The 20,056-nt window shown below is 45.1% G+C and overlaps 1 protein-coding gene across 8 annotated transcripts in view; it reads right to left on the bottom strand.

The window, feature by feature from the left end:
• The window catches only part of srcin1a (SRC kinase signaling inhibitor 1a), a 95,986-nt gene that overhangs the window by 37,203 nt on the left and 38,727 nt on the right, over positions 1–20,056 (bottom strand). For 6 of the 8 annotated variants that reach the window (XM_070980936.1, XM_070980943.1, XM_070980935.1 and 3 more), the window contains exons 2-3: positions 3,960–3,989; positions 2,732–3,078 (exon numbers count right to left, since the gene is read on the bottom strand). In XM_070980936.1, coding sequence (XP_070837037.1) covers positions 2,732–3,078; positions 3,960–3,989 — 377 coding nt within the window. The remainder of the gene's footprint in view (positions 1–2,731; positions 3,079–3,959; positions 3,990–20,056) is intronic. The other 2 variants (XM_070980940.1, XM_070980938.1) reach the window with 1 other exon arrangement.

The following is a 20,056-nucleotide window of genomic DNA, read 5'->3' as shown; positions in this document are numbered from 1 at the left end:
TGTTGAACCGGCAGCGGCTCAGGGGCACTATTGGTGCGTCATAAATAATTGCTGTTCACTTGTTCAGACAACATTAATGATTTTATTTTCCCACAAAGCTAAATGACTCTGAGGGCCGGCTTTAATGGTGCAGAAGTGATTTGTGGTTGTGTGTGTCTGCATCTGCCAGTGTTTCTCTGTTTGTTGCTTTAATGAGGCTTACTCACAGTTGCCAGGTAAAGTAAACACATTCATTTCAACACCGCCTCGTGTTGTTTTAACTGTTCCTCCGCAGATACACTGAGTCTGGACTTTGAGTTGCAAATACTGCACTGAGAGGGTGTGAGAGCAAACTAAAGGGGGGCTGTTTCAACATATGTTATTACCCTTTCACAATTCTCCATCCTGACAATCATCACTGTAATCAATGCATTCATTCTAAGCAGAAATTGTATTCAAGACACTGTTTTATCCTGTCAGTCGTTATCATCTGAACTCGTTTAGCCATAATCCCAGATGACAGACAAAACTCTTAACTGAGGCTCTACTACTTAGATCAAATGTACATCATTTCTAACCTCCTGTTGAATTAAATATGCTGTGAGCCGCAAGGAGACAGTTTTACTGATGTATGTTTGAAATGTCAGCTTAAACTTGGGACTGAGGGGCTGAATGCACTCCTGACTGACAACTAAAGACACCCATGTATACACTTACACACAGGCGTGCATGTGCACTCATTGGAGTTGGCCACAGAGCTCCAACAGAAGGACGTAGCCTCGCAGAGTGGAGCGCTACATTACCTGACCTGCATGTAAAGCAGGCTGCACTCACACCACCCCTCCTCCACCTCTCTCTTTCTCATGTCGTCATCCTCTCTGCACCCCCCGCCCCCCCATCTCAATCATTCTTACTCTTTCCCCCTTGATCCGCCTCCGGTCTTGTTTGGTGTCTTGATGTTACCGCAGCCTCTCTCACTTTCTCTCTCGGATTTAAAAACATCTGCACAGAAAACGAACGCTCACCCAAACACACGCACAAAAGGCTCCGTGTGCAGTTTCCAGAATCGTCCACTCAGCCTTCGTCTAGCCTGGGCTCCTGCCTGCTGAGCATATGCACACCGTCACCACAACAACCACAACAAACACAACAGGCGTGGAATCTAATCCCAGCTGGCACATCTTCATCCCACACACACACCTCTTTACAACAGCCTCCGGCTTCCAGTTTCAAGCTTCCAGTCCCATCTCACCTGCAGTGCACCTGTGCCTGTCCACCACTCCAGTCATCCCAGGCTGTCCGTCAGGTGCAGCGAATCCTCATCGCATTTTTGCCAGTCTCTCCCTCCCTCTGCTTTTCTAACCCTCCCTCCTTTACTCAATCTCCCTCTCTCTCCCCGCCTCGCTCTCCAGTAGCACATGCGGCGGAAACTCTTTATTTAATTCATTACAACACCAGCCGATTAACTCTTTCGCAGATGGGTGGCTGGCTCCTGCTGGTGCTGGCTAATTGAGCAGTGGGCTGCTTGACTGGCTGCTGCGCTCCTCTTCAGCTCCTCCCCACCCCCCTCCCTCCTTGCTCGCTGTCCATGCGCTGCACATCCACGAGACGACACGGATTCCTGGGCTCTGCTGCTTCCTCTCCCATGCGGTGAAAATGCCCTGTCACTTCAGGATCTGTCCACTCTCCTGGCTCCTGCTTCAAATCTTTTTTCTGCCTTCCACTCGTTGCTGTCTCCTCTCTGTCTTCATTATTGTACAATTCCTCCTTCTCTACACAACCTGACCTTTGCAATGCGATATCCCTTCTTGCCATTTATGGGAGAGGTTGCCACGGCAACTATGGACTCCACCTGTCTTTCACCCGCCCACCCTCGCTCATTCGCTCTCTCTCCCTCTCTCTCTCTCTCCCTTTCATTTTCTCCCCTGTTCCCTTTTGTGAATCTGTCACGTCATCACACCGAATTTCCCCCCTTTTTTTCACACACACACACACACACACACACACACACACACACACACACACACACACACACACACACACACACACACACACACACACACGTACAGCAGTGGCGCTCACACAAAGAGTGTGTGTGTGTACAGTACAGTATATGCATGTGTGTGCGTGTGAGTGAAACAGAAAAGATGGACAGAAAGCTACAGAGGTGGTGAAACTGGTCAAAGCATAAACATTTCCAGAGGGAGAAGAACTAATAAAATGAGCAAAACAAGAACATTATCCCCCTGGTGTTCAGAGAACTGCATTAGCATGTGTGCAGTCAATACATATGTGTGTCTCTTCCTCCTCAACAGCGCCAATCTTTATAAAGTTCTGCAGGTTCTAGCAGCAGAGAAACAAAGAAAAGCTTGGCCATGACAAACCTCTACTAACACAGATACAAAGAACACCTGACAGCCTCGCCTTCCAGTACTTATTTCTCTCCCTCAATTACAATGTGTAGCATTGTGCTGCTTTCACTCTGGAGCTGACAGGAGTTTTTTTGTTGCCTGACGATATGTGTGACACCAGCCAAACTTTTAAGTGATACGTGATGTGCTTTTCTGTCATCATGTTAGCATTACTGACCAGTTTTATTACCAAAAGAAACATGTACTGAGCACAGAAGGGAGCGTCATACACGTCTCCAAATAGTGATAAAGCAGACAGATTAAATGCATTAGTATTGCAAATCAACATTGATTTGACAGCTGGGCTGATTTATTGTCCTAATATGAGGAGAATTACATACCTGTTCTCGTGCAGACCGCTCTGATGTACCCCTCATGCTGGCGTGGGAGGGTGAGGGCGATGGAGGGTTGTGGTGTGGGCTGTGGTGCGGATGCTGCAGCTGCTGCTGCTGCTGATACTTGCTCTTCAGGTGATCCATGAAGGCGTCCCGCTTGCGTTCCATGTCAGCCTTATGCAGGTTGGTCAGGGCCTCCAGGCTCTGGGCGGCGCTGACGGTGTGGCGGTGCTCTGATGTATGCACCAGGCCCACATTGGAGAAGCGCCGGGCGCTGTTCCCCAGCGTCCGGTACTCCCGCGGATACTCCAAGTCATCTGTGGAGATCATGTGACTGCCACCACGCTCGGGATCTGAGGGACGAGGACAGAAGAAAGGAAGGGAGGATGAAGGAAAAGAGAAAGGAAGGGGTGGAAAGTGTGCAAGACAGAGGTGAATCACCACCCACACAAACATGCAGAGAGAGTTCAGGGTGGAGACGTACATACACGCAGAGCAAGCACACACAGGTGGAAACAAATGGAGCAGAGAGGAGGAGAGTGGAAAAAATAAGGCACAGAGGACGAGAGAGAGAGAGAGAGAAGGAGAGAGAGAAAGAAATGGGATGGGATGTTAGACTATTTGCCACCAGGACAGAGCGGTTCCCTGCAGAATTATTGATTTCAAGTTCTGAAGGGAAGAAAAATGAGAAAAGTAAAATGCTTCTACAATAGATCAAAGGCAGAGGCTCAGACTGAATTTGTTTTGCTGGATATTCCATTGTGATATGCCTGCTTGTCATCTTAAGTAGTTTGCATTGTTTTCTTCGGAAACAGAGAACAACAAAATACCGAAAACTGAAGTGACTGAAAGTCAGATGGGAACACGAAGGAACATTTCTTTCATAACTGCCCTTGTTCTTGCTCTTCCTCGCCAACTCCCGTCCATCTCTCTGAACTTTCCCTCCATCCCTTGACACCCACTGACACTTTCTCTACATATTCTCACTGTCTCTTGTCTGGAGGTTACTCGTTCTGGTGTCCGTTTTTAAGGAGGCGCCTCACTCTTGACAGCCCCTGGCCTTTTATCAGAGCTGTAACTGACAGACACCACAGCCTGAGGTGGAAGCCATACAGGAAGGGAAGGAAGACAGCCAGGAGGAGACGGTATGGTGACACAAAAAATATGAGAGTGGAAAAACAAATGAACTTAAAGCGTGATTAAAGAGCAGGGAGCCATTTGCCCGGTGAGTTACCTTGCTTAGGAAAACAGGCCCCGGCGTTGGCTAGAAGAGAAACATGCCAAGGGTTAATTTGTGTGTTTGTGCACAGGTGTGCAAGCAAACGCACCAGAACACGTCAGATGACCATCAGAAAAGAGCTATTGTGGGGAGGATAGCTCTTTCTCTGAATTACAATTACTTAATGCATTATATATGCATTATTATGTATTCATAAGGGTTAACACATGGGAAAATGGTTTTCTATGAATACTAATAGTGTCTTACAATAAACCGCAGAATGGTAAATGAATATTGTACATCATGCACACAGAAATAATTCAGAGATAATGTTTGTTAAAATCACAAGACATTTACTCATTTTCGACCACATAGCAAATTGACTGTGGGAGAGAAATAATCAGTTCAGATATGGATAATAATAATAAAAAAAAAACACACTGGTTAAACTAATAGCATAAAAAGTGCTGAGGCTTAATAGGTCTGAATGAAGTGGACCATCTGTACATTAAAGGCTCATCAGCAGCATTAGGACGAACTGAGCAAGTAAGCAGCAGAGGGAGGCTCCTCGGGGCAGGAGCAACAAATGGACTGTTAATGAACGCAGAGGAAGACAAGAGGAAGTTGGCCAGATGGAGGCCCAGCAGAGCTGTAACGCTCTCCAGTGGACAAACCTTAACACAGAGGAAGCCTGTTAAGGGCAGAAGGTCCACGATCATTTAAACACAGCGGCAATCAAACTGCGCGCTCGTTGCAAACCCATTTCTCACTCTGTTCATTTTCTGAGAGATATCACACTCAAGTGCGATCTGCTGTTTCAACACCGTGCCCTTACATCCAACACATTATGAAGTGCTGATAAACTGAGCAGGGGTGAACCGAAATGAACTGACCTCCTGGCTAATAGCATTAGCATTGAGCTCTCTGTCGTGCACCAAGGCCACCGGCCATTTTCATCTGGCCTCGTCACAGCCTCCCAGATCTGTGGTTTACACTTCATTAGGCTGGAGCTTATTGTGCATCAGCTAACAAGGACCTGACTCAAGGGCCCCATTACAATGGCTGGCAAAGCTGAACATATGTACTACGGCTTATTATTCTGAGAGAGCATCCAGAACGACAGTGAAAAGCTGAGTTGGCTATGCGGCCTAAAGCTGCAAAGCGAATGAAAAAACAGTATCAGTAACATTTATAGGTGTCAGTGTAAGAAAGTTTAAGTCCCAACAGAAGTTAAAATACTAAACAAGTTAATGGCTTCCAAACACCTGCCAAAAAAAATGAACTCCATGCAAATCTTTGTACCAAGGGTTTGGAATAAAGCCCAAAAACTTTCCAAACCGCCGTTGGTGGATCCAGATCCAGTGCAGGGTATACAAAGCTCTCATCCTGAACACAGCAGGAGTAAAAGTTGTGTGGGTTGGAGAGTAAGAATAGGAAATGGGAACAGGTTATTCATCTTTACTTTCGTCATTCACAGTCAAGATATTTCCACATAAGCTGCCAGACAATAACCCTGACAGCCAAAACAATCTGTGCAAGCCCACGCAATGCCAGCATCATTTAAACCTACATAAAAGAGCCTTGATGGGTGGGTTTCTGGTAAACGCTTTATCACGAGAATGCAACGTGCCTGTCAGCAAGTGTGGGTCTGCTGCAGACCAAATTGCAACTGCAAAGACACCGAGCCTCCAGGAAAAGGTGCAGCATGTTGGTCAACGAAATAATAGAAGACCTGAATGACAAGGGGAGTCCGTAATCACGGCCGATAAAATCTGTGAGCCCAGCCAATGAGGCCTGGGCTGCACTGCCCAGATAGGGAGCACAGTCAAGAGCATTAACCTGCCTAAATAAAAAGAGCCCGCTGCAGTGGGCAATGAGAGATAAGACAAGGCAAACAGGCAAGGAGAAATCACCTGTGCAGAGAAAAAGATACTGCAAGACAAAACAAAAAACTGCTTTTAACAGCCAATACAGCCTGATGAAGCAGTTCAACTCCATTTGTGGATTTATGCAAAAAAGATTAAGCCTCAAACATCCTTCCACAAGAGCAGGTTGGTCAACGGATTGAAGTTGAATTTAGTTTTGTCATATACTGTAATTATTTCCCCCTCACAGTTAATGGAGATCTGTCCTGCATTTCCCTGAGCCACAGTCTCAACTTTTCACTTTTTGAGTCACCCGGCTCCACTGCCTTCACTAGGTTATTCATATATGTAGGGAAATTCAGTCCGTGACATGGGGTATTTGCCAAACCACCCACAACAGCCATCAACACATATATAATAATATTCAATATCACTTTTTTTTTCTCCTCTTCAGGCACCTGCTGAACCAGACTTTCTAACTCAGGAAGGGAAGTCGCTGCTTATCATAAGCATGGACATATGGAACGGAGAATCAGCAGGTCAGAGGGAAAAGTGGATTGGGTGTGCTTTGATGGACTTGGAAGAGGCAGGCGCTGTAGCTTTATATTTTGGGCATGTTAAACAAGTGGGTCAGAGGGAGTGGAGGGGGTAAGAGAGGCGTCACAGAAGGGAAAGAAAGCTGCAGACTATGCAAACAGAGCTCTGGATTCTTTAACAGCTAAATCAAAATTCACAGGAACTTCAAACACTTTGCACTTATGGTCACATACAGCTACAGCTGGAGGTTGCATGAGTCACCCCAGTATTAACGCTACAGTGGACGTGCATGTAAATGTTGTTTAGGAGGCAAATATGCATGTACTTTCTGCTGTGAAATTAAGTGGGAAATCATCATTTACATTATCGATTAATCTTCAGATAATTAACTCTCTCAGCATTATTTATTTGGTTTATTTGGTCTTAGGAGATGTCTTCAAATCTGTTTTTATTCAACCAACAGTCCAAAACAAAAAGTGACTCAATGTTTCAGCTCTGACATCTATAAAAACTTGAAAAAAGGTTTGTAAAAGCAGTTTCTCAGAAACCAAACAGATTGTTATTGAGGGCTTTGTGACTGCAAAATTAATTACCTATGCGTTTCATTTCAAATGTAGCTCTCTGAATAGTGTCTGGCTCACCTCTGTGGCACATACAAGGTCTTCTCTAGCTGTGATTTGAATAGTCTCGACAGTATACTGTTCGACGTCGAGGAAAAGAAGCGGCGTGACTGTATAAATAACTAAGAGGGTAATACACTGAAAAGCGTAACACCAGTTAAAAGAAGTCCCTGAAACAGAACTCTCTGTCCAGAACATCATGTCAAGACAGCTATGAGGACAACTAATTATCAATCAATAATGTTTAGTAATGCCATTACTGCTTTCCTGTTTTTATGTACTTTACTGTGTTGTGTCTCACAGCTCTTGTAGAGATGTTCTCATCACTCTTTAAATTAATGTAGCAGCATCTGACATGAATAAAATACACGTGTTTATTTATTCATATAGAGAGGAAATATGGTGCCCACTGCCTTTAGCCTCTGTGTGTGGTTCTGTTGCTGATTTTGTACCCAATCATCTTATCTGAGCATATATTTTCATTACTTTTCTTTTGTCTGTTAGCTCATTTCTATCAGATCACCCCACAATGGCCTTTAATGTTTCACTGTTAAGCACAATTAAACCAAGCATTCAATCATCTATCCTTCCAGTCATCTCTCTGTGCTGTCATATTTATGGTTTTTTTCCTCTGCAAAGGAATTATTCTTGTGATTACTCTTTTATTCTTCCATGTTGAGTCGTGTTATTAAATGGAGCCAGGTCTTTTTTTAAAAGTTCCTCTGATAGTGCAGTGTCCTCCGTGGAAGGTCTGTCGTTATGCAGATGGTTTGGGAAGGCAAGGCGAGCTCTTCCCTCTGATACACAGCCTAATTTACTGCAAGCGTGGCAGGGCTCATTGTGGGATGCCGGCTGTGACAGCACAGGGTGGATAGACCGGCTGAATAATAACCAGCAAAGAAGGATGGAAGAGGTAAAATCGAGCCGAAGCAGGTGAAAACAGCAAATTTGGCACCAGGCTATTAAGGCTACAGGCAACAGGAAATAAGCCAATCAGTAATGCCTGCAGCTGTTGGCAATTGTAAGTCTGTACGCTCCAGTGGGAACAGTTAAGACAAATAACTAGCAGGAGAGAGGGGCGTGGCTGGATTAAATAACACCATGTGGAAAAACAACCAATCGGGCCTCTAAAAAGCCTGCAGGTCACCACTCAAGAACCAACTGGGGGGCTGCAGTTCAACATGTATTAAACTTTAAAATGACAGCCGAGGGCCATATTACCTGCAGCCATGAGGACAGTTAGAAAACCTGTAAGGTTAACACACTGACAGCATTTCATGTGCAGGCTATCTATGATGTCCCTGCTATACAATTACTAATCCTGCAAAAAGAACAAGTCGCTGACAAGTGACTCTCTCTGTATTCACGACAAGCTGTCAAACAACCCTTGAAATGTGCTATCACAGATGTATTAAGGCAGACATTTGGATTTCAATGAATAGCCAGCAAAAAAAGTGACTGAACTTGAAAAAGGAACTTTTGTTTCTATCTCTATTATCTCGCTCTTTCAGCATTCTCACTGGTTATGCGTGCTCTTCACTTAAAACGATGAGACTCCGGGTATAAAGACACATAACCCAGCGGGCATGTGCACTTCACTTTTTTCTCTCCATTAAGGCAATCTCTGAAAGCTCCGAGGCAGTGCTGTGTGAGGAGCGGAGAGTTAAAAGGGGTGAAATTGACGGCCGGGCGGCGAGAGCAAGCCATCAGAAGAAGGTCAGCCTGAATGTCTGTGCTGCTGGACGCAGGAACAGGCCGAGACAATCACAAGGCTCCAGGCTGCCTCGTGTAAAACTGACACAGACAACTGCAATCTGCTGCCCTGCACACGCTGATGGGAACGCCCTCTTGATCATTAAAAATGTACAACAAGACATGACGCGCCCATCTTTTCACCTATTGCTCTCCTCTGTCTATCCATCATCAGCCTCTCACCCACCAACCCTCCCACCTCCAAACTGAGCTTCCCTGAGCAGCACTGGGGAATACTGTGGAGGCAGCCAAGTTTAAATTGCAGCAGTAATATGGATCCAGCAAAGCACCTGTTAATACACAATGGCACGCACTCAGACAATTAGAGCGTGCTACGGCTCCACTGCAACATCTCTGGGGCCCTCTGTAGCTGAAAACAACAAGTGTGTGTGCACTCAACTGAAGGATAAATGCAAGAGATGATATATAAATGTGACGAACAGAGAGGGAGCGAAGGGGAGGTACGGGTGGAGGTAGCAGGCATAATGCACCTCTGTTTCGCTTGTCAGCCTGGTAAAAGCTGCCTGTCTTTTTCTGGAATAACAGCAGGCTAGCAGCAGGTGAAAGAGCCTCTTAATTACAGCCTGTTCTCGAACCAAGTTAGTCAGCACATGACCACCACCACCGCTGGGTGTGAGGAAGAAGACGCTCCAGCCACACCTCATTACATCAGTGCTGCTCAGTTTACCTCACTGGGGAGGCCGATGCTACCCTCAATAAGATGCTAGACGGAGACAGGCAGAAGTAATAGAGTTTAAGAGATGGCAAAGTGAAAATAAGATGTTTGGAGAGAGCGGAGACTCCATGCCTGCCTGTATACAGAGAACCTTCACCTCGTCTGAGAGTGGTGCCTGGACCTCTGACCTGCAGGGAGCAACACTGATGGGTAGTCACAGGCAGAAGATGCCTCAGTCAAAGACCTAAACAGCACTGCATGGAGAGGGAAGCGGTGCATGAATCATGACTCAACCTTCAGCTGTTTCACTCCTTAAAGCACAACACCAGTGTTTTTACATTGTTGACAACAAAGCACACACACTTACAACAGTCACTGTTGTTATTTCAAGTAATTTCATCATGTAATAAAAATAAATATGCAGTTATACAGTGTCGTACAGTTTGATTTGAAGTCTGCACCCAAAAAAATGACCAAACTTTGGCATTATGACGAATTACTGATCCACAGAAGGTTCTCAAAACAACACACACAAAACAAAGCTTGGTCCATAGTTGCTTATATTACAGCCCATAAACACAGGTGGGGGCGTCAGACACCCAGTATGAATGGCAGAGACAGAGGACTCCAGGCCTGAGTCATCATAACATCACGACAAGGCTGCTGCTGACAATACAACCACATACAGGACAATGTAATAAGCCAGGCCCGCTGCCATATATATGTAAATATCGACCATAAACAAACACACACACACAGAAAATTACGCACACATACAAAGCTTGGTGCAGATGGAAGATAAGAAATGTGCAGACCTGTCAAATATTTCCTGAACTACTTTCATATGTACATGCTAAATGACCATCCATTATTATTGCTGTTATGTGATACCTTATTGATCAGTGCTGGAAATGTCTCTTCCTGCCCTCGTGGAGATCAGAGCACAGTGCCAGCTACAGAACAGTCTCTAGAGATGTTAAGTTATTCAGCATCGACAGGGCTGAAACAAACGCTCAAATCCAGGTCCTCAAATGTATGCCTCTGTCCTTTTGTGTGCAGTATTACTGTACCATCTCCTGTATGCAGAGTGAAACGCAGCAAGGCCGAAGACACAGCAGCAGGAGGACAACAAGACTGGTTTGATAGATGGGATGCTGCATTTATTTATTTCATCCTCTGTTACTTTACAATCTACATGCACCACTTTAAACCCAAATTGGACTTGTTGCCTTTTCATACACCCCCCAAAACACTCACAGTGGGACACGCGGAAACAACACATGTCTATCTGTACATGTTAAATTCATCCTGCAGCTGTCAGAGATGGTTCTGCTTCCGTATGAGAGCAGCGGCTGGAGAGCTTTCAAGTTAATCTCAATGGATTCAGCAGAGCAGCACGATGCAGCGCACTGCTGAGCCAGTGATGAAAGCAGCAACAAAACAAAGCATAAAAGACCGATTTTGCAGTTGGGATACGCCGTCACCTGTGGTACCATCCAATTGTTTTTTCTTGTCCTACAAGATGTACACAGTGAACTCTGACAAGCATGGACGGTGTTTTATAAATACAGACTTTCATTTAGACATTTCTTGTGATTTGAAATAATCGTTTTAATTATTAATGCTGTTTTTTTCAACTGTTGTCAGGAGTTTTTCCCCATCGCTACATTTGCTATTTAGAAGAGCTTAACAGTCCCTTTCTCAAGTATAAAAAAAACACTAATTTAGCATGCCCAAACAAAACAGCCAACAAGCAGCTGTTTATTATAATGAAATAATTACCGCAGGTGAGAAAACAAGTAAATGTGGCAACAGAAAAAGAGACTTCAGGTGAAAGAGAGGGGACGGAGGCAGAAGGAGGATGAAAAAGCCAGACTTTCCTGAGGGGCTGACTGTGACTGTTTATCATGCAAACAGGCCAGTTCTGGTTGAGGCAGGTGGATAAAAACACTTGTCCAATCAGAATCTGCCAGCTGTTCTTTTATCTTGCTCACACATCGCCACAAATCTCCCTCAGAGCAGACATGAACCAAAGGCAAAGCACTGACTCTTGAAAGAAAAGGTGCACACACTGAAGGCATTCGAACAACTGTTGTGCACCACCTCGCCTGACAGACAGGGGGAGCCACAGTCGATTTAAAAAAAAAACAAAGTGGGCCGAAAGAGACTCAGGTGGAGGTCACTCCACCTGAGTACTCCTGTTATGACTGCAAAAGACTCCATAGTGATTCGCTCAAGTCCAGTAGGTCACTACTAGTCCCACAGGGCCTACAATGTTAACAACAAACCACATGCAAACCTACATACACACATGCACACACACGCACACAGACACCCAGATGCGTGTAGGAGCATAAAATTCTGCAAAGCGGCCGCTAACTGAAATACGACTGACGGGGTGAAATTTGGTCGAGCCGCTTAAGCAGAATAGAAAATCTTGGGACATAAATGGAAGATTTAAGAAGCCGTCTCTATCTGAGCTGATACACAGAGGGTCTGCATATTCATGAGATGAGCAGGGTTATTATGAAGGCGGGGGCAACGGCGGAGGAAGAAGGCAGTGAGGGAGCTATAAATCTTCTCACAATGGTGTTTCTGCCTTGTGTGTACAGTATGACGCAGAATCTTGCTTGAAATGCATACTATATTGGTGTGAAAATGACATAAAAAGTCTTTAAAATGAATACTTACAGCTCTTCTACAGTAATCTATGTTTTTTAATGGCAATGAATCAAAAACTACATATAATGTGAAACGGGTAACTTGCAGTGAGGAACCAATTGAGAGCTACAGCCCACCGAATGCTAATTTTTCTCCTCGTCTCCACAATGTGAAAAATCGGCAATTGTTCAATTACACATTAGGCATTTGTAGCAAGTCTCCACACAAGAGATGTGAACTCGGACGCAAGACAAAGAGGCAAAGCGGTTGAGAGCAATCAATCATTGACTTGTTAAGAGTTCAAAGCAGAGTTTGGCAGCAGGCAATCAGTCAGCAGGCAACAACAGGAAGCGAGGTGGACTGCTAAGACTGAGAGAGACAATCTGGCAAACACCTGGGGAAAGAGGGTTGGTGTATATGCAGGGGAGATAATGAGGAAATGAGACTGGCGTGCTGATGGGTGAGGGGATCAGGCGGCTGAGACTGGTGGATCCCAACAACAGGGCAGGTGGGGAATGGTAACTATCTGAAATGAGTGGAAAAGAAAAAGAGCAAAAATGTGCACAGTGACTAAGCAGAAACATTCAAACTCCATAATGAGATGTCAGGGCCGTGTGTCTGTCAGCATGTTCTTCTAGTAGCACTATGACGCCACGTGTTTTGCATACACGTTGAAGCCAATGGTTTCACATTATTCTTCCGCTCTGCAGCACAGGTGGCAGTGAGGCACCGAGGTCAAGGACAAAAGGCAGGGAGGAAAAGGACTGCTCGCAAATAAACATGGATGGGAACAATGCTGATGCAAAATGTTTAAAAAAGAAAAAAAAAAAAAAAATCTTGTGAAAATGTTTTATGAGGAAGGAAAGAGACAGCTACATGTTTGTAGGATACACACAATGTGGTTAGGTGAATGAAACTGAATGTTCAAAGACACTGGTTACAGAAGCAGTCCACGGGCACTTTTAGGGCAAAGCAAATACACCTTGGTAGTAATATCGCCCGCCAGCGAAATCAAGACCAATCACAGTTATTGTTTACGAATATAATAAACTGAGACGGTGCTCTGTAACTTCAAGAGCTCAATAATCGGCCTGCTTGAGATGGCTTTCACAGAGCCTGCACACTGTCTGCTGTCTGTTTTATTAATGTATCTGCCAGTCCCTGTTACTTTCTGTCATTTCATTAAACTGTTAAGGGGGCGTTGCTGCCCAGCAGACGTGGTCTGTATACATAAAACAAATAAAGTTTAAACACTAATAGAGTAAAAACATTACATTTCCTTTCAAAATGTAATGAAACAATAAAACAAAGAACAAAAAAATCATTTGAAAGGGAACGCCTGAGCAAAGCACAAAGTGCATTTTGGTGCAGTTAGACAGTATTTCTTGTTACTGTACATCACCCACTGCAGGTTCGTTAAGGCGGCTCTGGACAGGTCAGAACCTCTTACTGTTTCCTGCCTCTAGAGGCCAACATACTGACAGCATCCGGCTGATTATACAACAATATTTTGCAAGAATGCTGCAAAGACTGTTGATAGGAAACCAAAGTGTCAAAACTTCCAGACTGCATGTGCACGAATGAGAGCTATAGGATGGCTTTTTAATGGTACAGCAGGAACCAACTTTCAAGTTCAAAATCGCTTAAAACGCTCCTCTGGGCAAACCCAGCGAATACATAATGAGAGGTGGGAAATAAGAGACGTAACATGAAAACTCGGGATCGAAGCGTTAAGTATTTTTCTTCTTCTGGGAAGAAAAGTCAGCTTATTTTGCTGCGACGACCAGACAGGGTGGATAATAGATGAAACATCCCATCCCATCCCATGAGACATCCCATCCAATAACAACTGTGGACGTGTCCAATCTTAATGTGAGGCTGCCACTCGACCAACACTGAAGACCTGACACACTTTGGTCTATTATTTACTTGTTTGTTTATTTACTATTGAATTAACCCCTATTAACTAGCAGGTTCAAAAGCCAAAGACACAAACACAGCACTCCATTACAAATGCAAGGTAATTGCAAATGTCATCTTTTTCTTTTTTTTTGCTCTTGTATCTAATTAAACACCAAGCATCAAAACAAGATTATTATTATTCTAATATCATTTCGGCAGAGTGAAAGCCAAAACCTGATTTGTGCTGCTCAGATTGGGAGCCTAAGGTTTTCTAATGATCGTGTAATGATGTGTAATTTGCAGTAAATCTTGTCATTGCTGCTGGTTAAATAAGGGGATCTCAGCTGCTGGTGTAGCAGCGCAGTTAAGGTTACTTCTTTTACGGGGCAGGATTACTGAGCTGGCTCTGACATGTAGCTTGTTGCCTCCACTCCCGGCAGACCTGCTGCCAAGCCTCTTGTAGTATTAGCACGCTGCCATTCTCATTCCAGACAGAGCCAATGGGCTAACCTAACAAGCGCTCTCCCACAGGAACACATCTGCTGTCAGATTAGTTAGGCTCTGGCCACGGGTTATCAATCAAAGTGGCGAATTACATTACATACCGAAATTCATTCATCACTTACATCAGCTGATTAAACGATTTACCTGAACAGATGCGGGCAGGAGCGACGGGGAGGTGCAGAAAAACAAGGGAAACGTTAAAGAGAGGACACCTTCAGCTCCACGAGCCAAACAGGAGCGACCGTGGGCAGCGAAACCGTGAAAAATGAGTTTGGAGTTCATCTGCCGCTGTGACAAAAGCACTGCTGGCACAGACTTCGGCTGCATTTCACTCAGCTGCATTATCATTTAATGGGATTATAACATTTGCAAGTGCCATTGTACTTGATATGATATTAAATCGAAGCACCAGCCTGTATATTTGACTTTTAAAACAGACAAATGTGCGGTAGCTGCTTATGACAGCTCTCGCAGTTGACTAATAGGCATAGAGCGTCTTTTGGTGGCGTGTTTGCTGCCGACAGGTGTGCGGAGGTATGTAGCTCGGCGCCAAGTGATTAGACCTTTAAACTGTGCAGCAACAGCTAAGATCCTTCAAACAAGGCGAGTGAAATGGGGAGAGTGGTAAAGGTTAAACTGAAGAGCACAAATTGGGATGGTACTTGGTGAAGACACGGACAATGAATGACCTTAATAGCCTCAGAACACGCCTCAACTGCTAGAAGCAAAACACAGCCCCTCCAGCAGTTGTCCTTATCTGTGCAGGGTTTTCTGACCCTGGGAAAGAAGCGGGGATCATACCATTATCTCTCTGGGCTCATACCTGGCGCAGGAGACAGGCACAGTAACAGAAGTGCTGCCTTTCTTCAAATAATAAGGAGCAATTGTCCTCTTTGGCGGGAATTACCCCGACAGCGTAATTGGAATAAAACTGCCAGAAATCAAAAGAGCAAGCGCCAAAAAATTACCGAAAAGAAACTTAAAAAGAAATAAATGGGATCAATCAAAACAGCCAGTCATTAGCCGAAGCAAGTATGACAGCCGCCGTCACTGCAGATCGGTCGCCTTGACAACAGGTCAGCTGTTTTACAAAGCTGTCTGCAGTTAGCCTGCCCCCACCCACACACACACACACTAATATGTATCTGACAAGCATGCAGTGCAAGGTTGCGCAAGCATGTTGGTGAGAGACACAGCCAGTGACAGATGTGGCACAAGCAGGGCAGCAGAGATTACAAGTTGTCGAGTCAACATGGCACAGATCTGTGTTATGATGCTGATAGTCATGTGCCACAGTACAAACTGCTCTCTGTCAGCTGGCATCAGATCAGAGAAAAGACAAATGGAGAATCAGAGGATGGGAGGTAGGTGGTGGATTTTCCTAAGGCTGCCTTGAAGGAAATGGCTTTTCCTGCAGAGGGCTGTGAAGTTAACAGAATCCAAATTAAACTCCACTCGCTTTTCTCTGCCAATCATGTTTGGAAAACCCCGATCAGAAAATACACATGTTGAAATAGAGTCACAAATACAAAGATGCTACATATATTTGAAGTAAAGGCACAGATCTGTGATGAAATCCCATATCTGGCATTCCGGCCTGTTTTGTCACGCCTCTTGTGATCTCAAAACGAGTAGGGAGACGAGCGGCACACAGCAGTCCCTAGTGGGGTGTTGGAGTAATTGCTTGTTTCACCAGTCCCAGGAGGATATCACAGAGTGGGCTACAGAAGAGCTCGTCTAAGCTCTGCAAAACAACTGCTCCACCTCCCTGCCACCTGCCTGTTCGTCTCCGTCAGAGAGGAGAAAGGAGAAAATGACGCTACCTGACAGACGTTACCTTTTACTTCACCATGTGACCCCGAGCAGAGTCAGAATGTCAGCCTCTAAAAATAGAAATTAGATTATAGCCACTGCCAGAACATTATTGAGAAACACGGTGAGTGAAAAGAGTTTACTTTGCTGCTTTCTGATTATGACAAATCTGCAGACTACAGGTGCAAATTTGGAAGTTTTAGACATTATTGCAGATTCTGCATGAACATCCCTGAGATTAGTGATGACGAGTGATTTATTTTTCAAACAAACTGCAGCAAAATATTCGTGATTCTCAATGCAAATTATTCCCGATGTATAAGGAAAGATGGTCTGTCGATGTTCGCTACAAACCGAAATTGAAAACACGAGTTTCCCCTGATAAATATTTGTGTGTTGTTTTACTCAGTTGCAGCATTGTGCTGTGATAACGGCACATTTTCCACCATCATTCCCTGTCCTTGTGCTTTTGAAATGTCTTGAGTACTGTGCTGTCGTATAACCTTGACCTGACTTAACTCCATTTGTACGTCCTGCTCATCCATTACTGCTCCACCTCTTGTGTGTGTCATTGACTCGCTGTCCTTCTATTCACATAAGTCCAGTAATATATGCCGGCATGCCATGTGTGCATCTATGTTTGGATGCTGGTTTTTCCATTCAGTCATCACAGTCCATTGATCTTTGCGCAGACTATTCAAAAGGTATCAGCTCATTTGTTGTCTGCTTAAAGGCAGCTCTGCGGTCTCATCCTCCTCCTCCTCCCTGTCATGCCTCTTTCCCTCGTCTCCGAGGGTGCTGCATGTGTTTTGAGCCTCTGATTTGGGTTGATGTGCGCAGGGATGAAGGGGCGGGGCAGCCGTACAGATAGATGCGTGGGCTTCTATGTCGATGTGGTGTAGGTGAGCGGGGACGAGCAACCAGCTGGCACGAAAGAGGAGGAGGAGATGACGAGTTAGACGTTAACAAGCTGTCACTGCCAACACAACACAGCGCCCACTGCAACAAACAAAAACAGCACAGACAGCCCCCTGACGGGCCCGGTGTTATAAACAACCACCAAACAGGCGTACACTGGTTCCACCCACAGAGGAGAGGTACAAAGCGCAGGTCAGGCTTGAACAAGTTACATGAAACCGAATGCATTGAGACGAAAATGAAACCTATGAATGGATCAATAGAGGTTTCTGCTGGAAATTGCAGTTTCACTTGGTGAAAGTCAGAAAAACAGCAGCAAAGTTTCCGTCCCCTTCAAACACGCCTCGATGTCTCACTCCCAAATGTCTTACCACAGTAGGACAAGGATTAGCGAATGTCACCATGGCTGCTTCAGAACTTTCCTTCAGCGGTCAAGGTAGATGAAAGCAAAAAAAGAGGGAAGTTCAAAGGTATCCTGAGGCAACTTTGCTTTGTTTTTGAGTACAGCGATACTGTCAGGAAATCAGCAAATCACTTAACACGAGCTTTCCCTTTCCCGTGGCTGATTTATCTTTACAGGAGACCCATAAAAGCACTCAAACATCAAGAAAGGTTTGATCAAAATGCACTTTTTGCTTCCTTAAGTCATGAATGATGCATCGCTTTTAATCTCTAAATGCTCCCACAATGTTCCTGCTTGTATATTTTTAGTTATTGTATGATGTGATCAACGGCTGTGGGGCTTTGATGCACGCATGCTAACATTTCCACTTCACAGATACTCAGAGCGCCAAGTAACATTTACCCAAGTTAAAATGGCATCTATGATGAGTCCTACGGGAAATCTGATTGGATGTTTTCCTTCATGTTTTTCCTTCAGGCCCCATGCTGTCAGTCACATCTGCGGGAGGGCTGCCTCCCCGGACACACAGTCACAGACCGACTATCACGCCTTAGGAGCTAAAGCGGGACTGCTTCGGAGGGCTAAAACTCTTTAACAATGAGAATACGGCACCATTTAACATAAATGGAGACATCAAGAAACCTCTCTGTTTCAGTGATACTTCCTCCCCTTTCTTCTTGCCACCTACCGGCTGAATGAAACTGAAATCTGACAATTGTTAAGTGTTCTGCCCCACAGCCCCAGAGCACTTGGCAGAGGAGCCCATGGCTAATCCAGTAAGCACTAGCACTGACTCACAACTAGCTGAGAGACAGAGAGAGATTGAGATTGACAGAAAGGGAGACTGAGAGACAAAGGCGGCTACTGAAGGAGAGAGGCTGAGAATAGACTTAGACGAAAATGGGAATACAGACGCTGGCAGAAAGAGGCTGGTGAAGGGGAGACAAATTGATGCTTTAAGGGGAGTACTGAAAACAAGTCAAAACTGGAGGAAGAATGGGGAGAAGTGGGGCACGAGGACGTTTGGACACAGGGAATCAGGGTGAAAGGGAAGGAATTAAAGAAGAAGTTGGCATCGGGGCCAGGGGCTGGATGACTGATGGGGGAGGAGGGAGCAGAGTGAAGGAAGCTGGTGCGCAAGGTGTTCTCCAAAACCATTTGTCACCCTGAGACTCATTAGTGTTTGTGAGTGGGCGTCTGGTTATAAATAGGCTTTGGGGCGTGTGTTTGACAGGACGGAGTCTAGGATTTGATGGCAGGACATTAATCTCAGCGGAGAACTCCCGGAAGACGGACGGACTGACAAACAGATGGATCTCCCAAAAACAAGCACTATTTTATCAGTCAGCCTCCCCATCTACTATCTCTCACTCCAGCCTCTTTGACTCTTCCTTATGCACACCCAACACTTCCACCAAAATGACCTTGAGTCATCCTCTGAAAAACATGGCTGTTTTTAAGCGCTGAAAAGCAAAACCTCCCTCCACTCTGTCTTTCCTTCCCTGCTCCTTTTTGGCCGCCTTTCCGCTTTCTCTCCGAGTTCTGACTTTAGAGCTGTTCATGCTTCGCTAGACGCTTTTGAGATATTTCCAGTTACTGCTTAAAAGCTTGTGAGTCACTCACGGCATGTTCTCCGACTTCTTTGTCCCTATTAGACTTGCTCTGCTCGTATTTGCATCCCTTCCTTACAGCCCTTAAAAATGCAACACTCTCACTGCCTTTAATGAGAAAAAAACTCCCTCACAGCTCACATCTCCAGCTGACATCTGGTGATATTCTGTTTCTGACCTGCTGTTCCTCTCACCCCGTGGCCAGTTGGAGCAGATGTGCACAAATGCTCCATTTTCTCCGTCTGTAGATGGCGCCTCTAGCTACGGCTTGGCCCTCATGTCAACCCCTTACGACCACCTTCTGCCACACACAAAGTATTTCAAGCCCCACAAAGCCAGTCTATCCAAGCATGAGCACAGATCAGCCAAAACCTATCTCCCCCAGGTGCCCCTCCCGTGACCTCAGCAAGGCCCTTTGGCCCGGCTACACTGTGGATCACTGGGACATAAAGCTGTCGCTGAATGAATAAGGAGGCTCAGAGCCACAGCTCAATCATGATCTGAAGCCATCGGCAAACAGCTACCCCAAGCTGCTTTAAAAGGACTGATCATTACCAATGACTGGGTTAATGATTCAGTCTGGTCCCCTCAGTCCTCACTGCCACCCAGTCTACCGATAACTGATTACAGTAACATAACTCACATCAACACTGACAAATTTCCACCCACAAAAACACCAGTGACAGAAACAACAGTGGTATATACAACCATTATCACAACAAGAGTAACTTGTTCGGCTGCAGATCAAGGTGTTAAAGATCCTTGACACTTACAGCGGCAGCAATCTATATTTTTTAATGCATCACATAACAGCGTGAAATCAATGTGGCGATGTGAAAGGATTAGCTCGTA

This window comes from Chaetodon trifascialis, chromosome 15 (assembly GCF_039877785.1).
Source record: "Chaetodon trifascialis isolate fChaTrf1 chromosome 15, fChaTrf1.hap1, whole genome shotgun sequence".
NCBI classification, from domain to species: domain Eukaryota; kingdom Metazoa; phylum Chordata; class Actinopteri; order Chaetodontiformes; family Chaetodontidae; genus Chaetodon; species Chaetodon trifascialis.
Note: the sequence above shows the minus strand (reverse complement) of the source record. Positions and strands in the feature narration are given on the sequence as shown.